This window comes from Meles meles, chromosome 11 (genome assembly GCF_922984935.1).
Source record: "Meles meles chromosome 11, mMelMel3.1 paternal haplotype, whole genome shotgun sequence".
Classification (NCBI taxonomy): Eukaryota; Metazoa; Chordata; class Mammalia; order Carnivora; family Mustelidae; genus Meles; species Meles meles.
The window spans coordinates 21,716,342-21,727,033 of record NC_060076.1 but is presented as its reverse complement, the minus strand read 5'-3'; the positions used below and the strand labels follow the sequence as shown (position 1 = coordinate 21,727,033).

Genomic DNA, 10,692 nt, shown 5'->3' with positions numbered 1-10,692 from the left:
CAAAAAACAAATACTTAAATATAATAAGCTTATCTTTCCTATCTTCAAATTCCATAAAATAGCACTTATTGTAATGAAAATTCTCTACTGCTGCTTTCTATCTAAAGCAATCTAGATAGATAACAGACACAAGTTAGATGCTTTTATGGGCTTCTATTTGACTTAAAACTTCTCATTTTGTTATCTAGCTCCCAATATTAGCAATAAAAATTTCTACATAAAATAAGGCAAAATAAAAACATTTTAGATAAGTCAAAACTAAGTATTATTATTAACATGCTTTCACCAAGAGAATTTCTAAAGGATGTACTTCAGGAAGAAGGAGAACTCAAAAGAAAGGAAGAAGATAAAAGAAACAATGCTAAGCAAACTTAGGAAAAAAAAGAAACAATGCTAAGCAAACCCCCCAAAACTGGTATAAACGTGGGTAAATCTAAGCCAGACTATGGAAAGAACCTAGATGTCCATCAACAGATGAATGGATAAAGAAGATGTGGTATATATACACAATGGAATACTATGCAGCCATCAAAAGAAATGAAATCTTGCCATTTGCGACAACGTGGATGGAACTAGAGCGTATCATGCTTAGTGAAATAAGTCAATCGGAGAAAGACAACTATCATATGATCTCCCTGATATGAGGACATGGAGAAGCAACATGGGGGGGTAGGAGATAGGAGAAGAATAAATGAAACAAGATGGGATTGGGAGGGAGACAAACCATAAATGACTCTTAATCTCACAAAACAAACTGGGGGTTGCTGCGGGGAGGTGGGATTGGGGGAGGGGGAGCGGGCTATGGACATTGGGGAGGGGAAGCGAACCATAAGAGACTATGGACTCTGAAAAACAACCTGAGGGTTTTGAAGGGTCAGGGGTGGGAGGTTGGGGCAACCTGAGGGTTTTGAAGGGTCAGGGGTGGGAGGTTGGGGGAACAGGTGGTGGGTAATGGAGAGGGCACGTTTTGCATGGAGCACTGGGTGTTGTGCAAAAAGAATGAATACTGTTACGCTGAAAAAATAAATAAAATGAGAAAAAAAATAAAAAAAAATCTAAATGGGTACTTCCTGTACTAACAGTAACACTGATAATGATAAGTGGGGGACATTATAGCAAGATTAAACAAATTCTGGACAATAATAATATATAACACACAAGGCAATGACCAGAGTTGAAGTATTCTAATGTAAAACACTTTTCAGGAAGAGGAGAGACACATTGATTTTGAACCTTTTAAAAAGTTAAATTCCAGGAGAAATTGTGCTTTTCCTATGGAACTGGTATGCTTATTCCCCATAGGTGAAGAAATACATTTTTACCCATTTAAAACACCTTCAGATTCCAGAAAATCTTTCCTTTTGTTTGAATGTAAGACAGTCAATGTTAAACCTGTTGGGGAAAAAAAGTAATAAAAAAAGTGTTTTTCAGTGTTTTGTTCATATATAATTTTTAGATGTTATATATTTCCTTACTATAAAAAATGAGATAAAGGCCTTGAACAAGGAGACTGCTTAAAATGCCATTTGTTGAATTATTCTTCTGTCTGTGGCTATCAGAAAGTTTGGAGCATGGCCAATATTTCTGTTATGTGTGTATGTTTTTTATGTATAAGCATGAAATTCCGAGTTTATTATGCAAAATAATAAAATGTATCAAAGTCTTAATTTTAAAGTAGCCAAATTAAATACTCATCCATTTTGTGCATTTTACTTTGCTAAAAACCCTGGTTGATTTTACCTTCTTTCTCTAGTCAAAAATTTAAGCATATAACTAAATAGCAAGGGACTACATTTTGATGTCCCTTTTTCATTTTTTCTGTGTAAGAAGCAGAAGTCCTATTGAGTGCCATCTGCTCTTAGATTCACTTCTGCTTCTTAATCATAATTTAAGTTTCTTATGTTACTGATTTTTTAGCAAAATAAAATAAATTTTTTAAAAAAAAATTCTGTAGCCACAATACAGTTTATTTTTGGTAGACATCATTGGTTTAAGAATAGCTAATTCTAGTTAAAATAAATTTTACACTCGGGGCGCCTGGGTGGCTCAGTGGATTAAGCCGCTGCCTTCGGCTCAGGTCATGATCTCAGGGTCCTGGGATCGAGCCCCGCATCGGGCTCTCTGCTCCGCGGGGAGCCTGCTTCCTCCTCTCTCTCTGCCTGCCTCTCTGCCTACTTGTGACCTCTCTCTCTGTCAAATAAATAAATAAAAACTTAAAAAAAATAAATTTTACACTCTATTGGTGTATTTTTGTCAGTTGTAAAGTTGACAAAGGCATGATGTGATAATGACAGAGTAATCTTAATAATTTTATGTTTACTTGGCTTGATATGTCAATAGTTTTGGTAGCAGTAAGAAGAGGATGAGTAGTATTTCTCTTTGATATAAATTTATAAAGTCATATTATTATGATTATTATTATTTTTAGATTTTTATTTATTTGACAGAGAGAGAGATCACAAGTAGGCAGAGAGGCAGGCAGAGAGAGAGGGGGAAGCAGGTTCCCCGCTGAGCAGAGAGCCCGATGTGGGGCTCGATCCCAGGAGCCTGAGATCATGACCTGAGCCGAAGGCAGAGGCCTAACCCACTGAGCCACCCAGGCGCCCCAATTATTATTATTATTTTAAAAGATTTTATTTTTAAGCAATCTCTACAACCAACGTGGGGTTCAAACTCACAATGCTGAGATCAAGAGTTGCACGGTCCACCCACTGAGCCAGCCAGGCACCCCAAACTCAAACTATTTAAAACCTAATCTCTTTAGCCGATTTGTCTTAGCTATAGTCTTAAAGCAGATTACTTGCTAAAAGCATTTCTAGGATCTTGCAAGCACAGAGAAGATGAAACCACGTTTCTACTTGCTAACGCTAGACAGAAAAAGAAGGCCTCACTCTTAGACATAGAGGATAGCTGCTCGTAAGAAAAATAGAGAAAAGCATTTTTTCAGCTTAAGGAGTAAAATATTTTTGTGTCAGTAAACCTTGTTGAAAAAAATAGCGGAGTAGTGATGATATAATCTCCAAAGCCAAAAGAAATAGAATAATTTCTATTATTGATATTATTAATACTATTAATAGGCTATTAATAGCCTATTAATAACAACTATTAATAGCCTAGATAAGAATTGATACATACAATAATAGTTTGTCCATGTGTCTTAAGTACACCAAAAGAAAAGGTGCCCCATTAAGTAGGTTTAAGTAATCTTCTCTATGGGGCAGGAATATTTCCTCAGCCTCTTTACAAAAGTATTACTTCAGTAACCCAAATCCCTTTGTTTTATAATGCTACATTGCTTAGCACTTTCCTAATTAAAAAAATGTTTTCAGTTACCCTGATTCCAGACACGTGTGTCAAGTTCAAGCCTCACCAACTGTCAATTACTACTTTAACACTTCTGGTACTAGTAAAATATTGTGAATTTGGTGGATAAGACCTCATCTTCCCAGGACGGGAAACCTGGATGAAATAATAAGACCCAAGCTTGCAAATTTGGACTCTAGACATATGATAATGTCTAGAAATAGCACCTTATAAAGTTCTATTGGAAAGAGACTTCCATTCTCATATTACTATAATTTAATAGTTAATTTTACCAAGGGCACTGATAAGCCGACATTTGTAGTATTTGTATATAATTCAGTTCAATTTTTTTCACTAGTCTCAGTCTACTATGTATATAGAGAGGCATTCATTAGTTCAGTTATTCAATTCATTTTTATTAAGTTCCTTCTATATTCCAGACATTTCTGTGGGTGCTAGGAATACAAATTAGGGCATGGTCCTTACCCTCCAGAAGGTGACATGCTAGTAAGGAAGAGAAAATAGAATCAGTTGTTATAGCCTAGGATGGCAAGTAGTGCCTTAAAAATATGCACATAATACACTAAGAGCACAAGGGAAAGCATTTAAATCAAGGCTTCCTGAACAAATGTTTTAACTAATTTTTAAAGGTTGTGTAAGAGTTAGCTGCTAAAGAAGGGAGAAGAGCATTCTGATAGCAGGAACAGGAAGCATAATATGGGAAACAGCATGATAAATAGCTTGGTAGGGTTACAGCAAAGATATATTTGGAGATGGTATGGAGGGCAGAGAAATAGTAAACAAAGGGTGACATAGGTTGAGGGTGGTATTTTATTTTATTTTAAGATTTTATTTATTTATTTGACAGAGAGAGAGACACAGGGAGATTGGGAACACCAGCAGAGGGATAGGGAGATAGGGACAGGGAGAAGCAGGCTTCCCACCAAGCAGGGAGCCTGAAGCAGGGCTTGATCCTCGGATCGTGGGATCATGACCCGAGCTAAAGGCAGATGCTCAATGACTGAGCCGCCCAGGCACCCCTGGTATTTTATTTTTAATACTGGAGGGCTTAAAGATTAAGGGAGAGTCTTTGGAGAGGAAGGTTGGGCAAAGAAATAACTGATGGAGGAACACTGATGCAGGAAGACATGGGGTCCAAAGCAAAAGTGAAAAACTGGTTTTCAAAGGGAGGAGGTTCACCTCCTTTACAAAGAAAGGAAAAGATAAAATAGAAGAAATGAAGGTAAGTTTGTAGATGGTAGGTTTTAAGATGAAAGGTTGTTAAGAAGTATTAAGAGACCATTAAAGATCAGAGAAGTTAAGTTTGTAGTGGTATTAAACTATCTGATTTTCTCTGATAATGCTCAGGAACTCGTGTATAGGAACAGAGGGGATAAATAATCGTCTTGATGGATTCAGAGCCGAGAGTAAATGGAAGGTACAGCAGAAGGACAAGACTGATTAAAGTCATGGGCACGTCACCAAGTCTGGAAAGAGAAAAATGCTGAGGAGTTAATTGATTACAAGAAAGGAGTTGACTGATTACAGATCCCTAAGTTGCTGAACATCATGGAAGAGGTAAGACAGTTGTGGACAGAGAGCAATGTATCAGAGTTCAAAGTTCAGAAGTAGCACAATTCTGCATTATTACAAGGTTGATGGCATAACCAAAGAGTGAATACTATTACTCCTGTGGAGGTCAATGAAACTACAAGGTCAAGGTGTTGACCTTGTACAAACAACAAGGTGTTGAATGAGCCATTCACATTAAAGACACCTAGGATAATGGCAGGACTAGGAGTGGAAAGAATACCATGAACCAGGTGTACAACTGTCCATGGATGATGGGGAATGTTTGGGTGGTTACTAGATGATGGCAAGACAATGCTGTGGTAATATGGCATAGCCTCAGATGATAGAGAAATAATGTTGTTGGTTTTTTTTTAAGATTTTATTTATTTATTTATTTATATATTTATTTATCTGAGCAAGCACAGCAGGAGGAGTGGGAGAGGGAGAAGCAGGCTTCCCACTTGAGCAGGGAGTCCAATAAGGTGCTTGATCCCAGAACCCTGGGATCATGACCTGAGGCAAAGGCAGATGCTTTATGACTGAGCCACCCAGGTGCCCTGAGAAATAATGTCTTGGAAAGGATAATGGAAAGCAAGAAATGGCCCTTTCATCCTATGATTGGTGTATATATATATATCATATATAAGAGAGAGAGAATTATCAGCTTCTATATGAAAGGGATACTGGGGAGGTTGTATCATCTGTGGAAAGCTGGGTTCACTTAAGACAAAGAGATAAAAAAGGAAAAGGGTTTACATATAAGCAATGGGTTCCATGGCACAAGGTGGAAAGGGTTGGCAGAGAGGCCAATAGTTGGTAGAAGGGTTGAAGAATGACACTAGAATAAGACAGACCTTGGTTTAAATCCTGATTATCTCACTTACTACCTGTGATGTGTGGCATGTTACAATACCTCTACGAACTTTAGCTTTTTTCTTTGTAAAACTGATTTATAGAGTCATTGTAAGTATACAGAATCGTTTAGCAATTACTGGACAATCAATAAAAGGTGTCAATTGATAATAATAATAAACACAAAAGTACATATCATGTACATATAAGTGCATTATAGTATATTTATATTGCAGACTTAAAGTCCAGATTTTTTTTTAACTTTTTTTTTTAAGATTTTATTTATTCATTTGACAGAGATCACAGGCAGGCAGAGAGGCAGCCAGAGAGAGAGGAAGGGAAGCAGGCTCCCTGCAGAGCAGAGAGCCCGATGCGGGGCTCGATCCCAGGACCCTGGGACCATGACCTGAGCCGAAGGCAGAGGCTTTAACCCACTGAGCCACCCAGGCGCCCTTAAAGTCCAGATTTATTTAAAAACTGGTTAGATTCCATTGAGTTATATACTTTTAAAGGATGAATTTTATGTTATTATATCTTAATTTAAAAACTTAGATCACTACATTTTCATGTTTCAAACATCTTTTATCAAATGAGGCATAATTTAAAACTCCCTACCTTCCATTTTGTTAAGGATTTTAATGAGTAAATGTTTTTCACCATCTGAGTCCATTCTTATTATAATCAGCACCTGATCAAAAACAAGAATTTCATATATATCTGAATAATTATTCTTTTTCAAAGTTTTGCTACTGTGATAAAATAACAAGCTTCAATAGTTACATGAAACTATTGACAAAAAGATTACCAAGTAAATATTTGTGCTGTAAAAGATATCAGTGCTTAAACACAAAGGAATAAATTCTGGTAAGATCAAATATCAATTAGGAAAATATTCTGGAGTGGGGCATTCTTAGCATTCATGTGCTCCCATAAGGGTGACTGTATATATAAATTGTTATTACCAGCATTGTTTGTGTTAAATTCAACCCAGACAAGTTTGAACTAGTTGGAAAAAATCAATGATTTGTTGCTATACTTTCCTAGATATCATTATAGTTTTGTTTTTGTTTTTTTTTGGTTGAGTGGGGGGAGAGTACAACAAATAAATTACAATTTTTAAATTTCTTACTGATTATTTTACTTTATTTTAAAGACAAATAAGTTATCCAAGTAACCACAGAGTTGGAGACAAAGACACAGGAGGGACAAAGAAAAAAAAGGAAGAAAAAGGCCAAATTTGTATCCAGATTTAGCATAAAGCATTTGAAATGTTTTTCAGCTTGAAAACATTTAAGAAAGTCTTTCCTCGTAAGTCTTTGTCAATGTAACCTTCATATGCCTGAGGTAGGGTGGACGAAAATTTCCAATATGATCCAAAGCATAAGTTAATGCTTTTTTAATAGAATCACACAAGATAAGTTTCTGGCTCAATATCTAAAATCTAAAATTAATTATTGTAGTTCTGTTGTTTGGTATATGTTTATGAACTTAGACATACCAGACAACAGTTTTGAGATTTGGAGAACCAATTCGTAGAAAACTGCGTGTAATAAAAAGGAAAGTATTTTTAAATTCAAGATACATGAACAATGATGCAAATCATCCTTTCTCTGGGTCTAATTCTGTTTTGTTAACTTACTTAAGGAGAAAACTATCAAGTTTTTCTCTACAAATAGTCTAGACTATTTCATAATTTCAGAGTTAAATGCAAAACTTTATCTGACATTCAATTCTTGTTTAAGCTGATTACCGTTATCTGCTTTATTCCAGCACTTACCTTAATCTGTTGTCCACTTTGCATCCAATTTAGTATCTGACATTGTAGTTCTTGTATCTTGTGGTTGGTTTCAGGCTTTTTTTCCCTAATAAACTGTACAATCTCCAGCTGTCTGCAAATGTCATCTAAATAGGAGCCTAAAATGCTTTTGTAGATATCTTTTGCATTTGACAAATATCCTGTTAAAAACAAAAGTGGGGAGAATGCGGGAAGGCATATCTTTTTGTTCTTTGAGAAAAGCCATGCGTCATAACAGAGTTAAAATTTCCCTTAATCCTTTTCCGATTTTGATCAAAGATATTGACTAATGAAAACCTTAAAACTGAGTGAAGCTAAAAAATACATACCAAATGTCTTCTTTTAAGCTACATAATGACATACTCTATATATCCTCTGAATATACCCCATCTTTTCCTGCCTTCTGGCTTGGTCTACACTTACATGCAACTCCTATGGAAATGCCACTTCATTGGAATTTTCTTGGTATTTTATCTATAGAGTTTTTGTACTTGATTTCTTATGTATGTATATGACAATCTCTTTAGTCTATAAACTCCCGGGATATAATCCATGATATTTATGCATAATTCATTTATAGAGCTGCTAAAAGAGCAGAGCCTAAATTCAGACTCACTAAAGCAGTTTCTAAACAGAATCCTGAGACCAATCCCTGAGAGTTCATATTCAGTAAATCTAGATTCTTTCTCAGGGATTTCTGCCAAAAAGCTCTTCCGGCTTCTCTAGACCTCATCTTCTGAAAGAGAAGCCCAAGCCAGTAGCATCCGGTTTCAATGTCTCACTATCATCTACAGGATAAGGTCTGAACTCTTTTGTGCAGCCTAAAAGGCTATTCATGATTTGTCTCTTTATTATGCCTTCAGGCTTAGTTCCTATTCCTTTCTACCTTATTCTCTTCGATTTAGCTACATGCAGCACACCCACTGGGTCATTCTTCTGGGCTCTCAATTCTGCCTATAATACCCTTTCATCCTTTCTTTTCTTGGCAAACTCCTACTTGTTTTTAAACAAATAATCAGCTTTAAGGGTAACAGTCTTGATCCTTTGTGCCATTAGTACATATTGTTGCTCTAATACCCATTACACAATACTGAATTTATTTCTGGGTTAAACCTCTGGAGTGAAACTCTATACCTTTAGTCTGGAAACTCATTAACTTCCTAGCTTGGGAGAGGTAGAAAACCAGAAGCTGGGAGAAAAATACAGAATTCTGGAAGGCAGCAGGGCAGACAGCCAGACTCCCATGGACATTTCTTTCTCTGCCACTATGCAGAGAAAAAGAAAAAAGAGGACAATCTAACTCACTCTGATTTTGAGAGGTTTAGAGGAGTGAGACATCTCTCTACTAAAAATGTCCAAGCTGGCTAGGTTATTCCTTATGGCATAGTTTGTTTTCCAACAAGGATTTTACTTTCATAGTATTCCTCAAGGTAGCCAAACAGCAATTCTCAAGTTTGATTTGGTGAAAGTACTCCTTTAAGGAACAAAAATAATTCAGCTGAAACAGAGGGGCATGTAATACTATGCCCTTACACCAATTTCAGGTACTGTAAACTAGGATGAGAGCCCCTAATCCATACTTGTCTGGGGATGGAGATAAAACAACCAAATCCAGCATCAACATCCAAGTGGTTTAACTGGAGGAAAAGCACCACGTTGGGCTTTCTAAAAATAGCTGTAATTTAGTTTTAATACTTGGCCAGATAATACTAATATAATACTTGGCCAAATATTATAACTCCCAGTGCTGCAGAGGGAGTACAGTTGTAATTCACTGCTGCTCAGTACTTACCAAAACCTTGGATTAGAAAATTCTTGTCTGGGTCACAGATAAAACAAAACCTCTGGGTCACAGATCATAATAAAATTATTTTCACTTCATATTTCAAATAGGTTCTAGAAATTCTAAACTATAAAACAATTCTATAAGTATACCGTTACTAAACAAGGCTAAATAATCCTGCAATAAGGAGTCTCAAGCAGTAGGGTATTGAGACAGATATTTAAATGATTTTGATAGTTTAGAAAAAATTTCTAAAATCTTTAAATTTTCCAATGTATTCAAAATGGCTTGATTTTTATTCCTCCAGTAATTCATATCCTAATTTAAAGAAAAAACTAAAAAAAGAAATTACAAAATATCTACTATTAATAATTTATAGTAATAATATATTATATATTATTACATATGTATGTAACATATTATATATAACTATGTATACATATAGTATATATAGCAAAGATTCAAAGCCACATTCAATAAAGACATAAAATGTACATGGCAAAATATCATCTTACATTAAAAAGTAGTATATGACAATGATTATACAATCAAATCTGTTTAAGGCATTATGACTTTGTAATTCAGGCCTAGATTAGAGAATCCTAAACCTATTTTTCTAAGTGATGATATTTATTACAAATTGTTTCTTTTAAAGAATACAGGCAGAATAAAACATATATTCTATTATAATTATGTCAAAATGTATATAAAGTTTAATGTGGAAGTAAAAGAGGCTACATAATTTCTTATAAGGTGCATCTTTTTCAGAAAAGTAAAAGTTATTTCAGATAAAATATTTCAATAGGAAGAAAAGGGGAAATAAAAATTTTCCCCACTAACCCAATGCTGTGTCCAAGCTACATGTTAAAAGGACATCTCTAATTGTTACCAGAAGATGTAAGAGAGCAGCATACTTGAACGTTACTTCTTTTTCATCATTTGTACCTAAGCAAGCAGAAACATATTTAAAAACATAAGATACACATCAGAATTTTAGAATATGTATCAGAATGCTTAACAATAATAGCTAACATTCTTTATTAGGTGCTTACTATGTACCAGGCTATATGTAAGCTGGTTATTCACTGAATCTATAATGATAACCCTGTCAGACAAGTTTATTGTGAGCCTCATTTTTTGGATAAGAAAACAGTTCAAAGGAGGTTAAGTAACTGTCCAAGGCCAACATGTGAATAAATGGTGGAGCTGGCATTCAAACCCAGATGACTAACCTTAGTGTTCATACTCTTGTTGCTTTCCCACTTTTGGTAGGAAAAAACATCAGTGATTCCCAGTTATAAAAAAGAAGAAAATTAAACTCGTAACTTGCCAACTGGTAAAGATAAAGATGGGTGATCCTAATGTAAAACAATACCTTGAAATGGAG

General features: G+C 35.3%; 1 protein-coding gene across 1 annotated transcript in view; it reads right to left on the bottom strand.

Annotated features, from left to right (window-relative positions):
- SHOC1 (shortage in chiasmata 1) overlaps positions 1-10,692 on the bottom strand; it is an 82,081-nt gene that overhangs the window by 26,799 nt on the left and 44,590 nt on the right. The window contains exons 15-18 of the mRNA XM_046023923.1: positions 10,146-10,250; positions 7,505-7,683; positions 6,343-6,415; positions 1,323-1,392 (exon numbers count right to left, since the gene is read on the bottom strand). Coding sequence (XP_045879879.1) covers positions 1,323-1,392; positions 6,343-6,415; positions 7,505-7,683; positions 10,146-10,250 — 427 coding nt within the window. The remainder of the gene's footprint in view (positions 1-1,322; positions 1,393-6,342; positions 6,416-7,504; positions 7,684-10,145; positions 10,251-10,692) is intronic.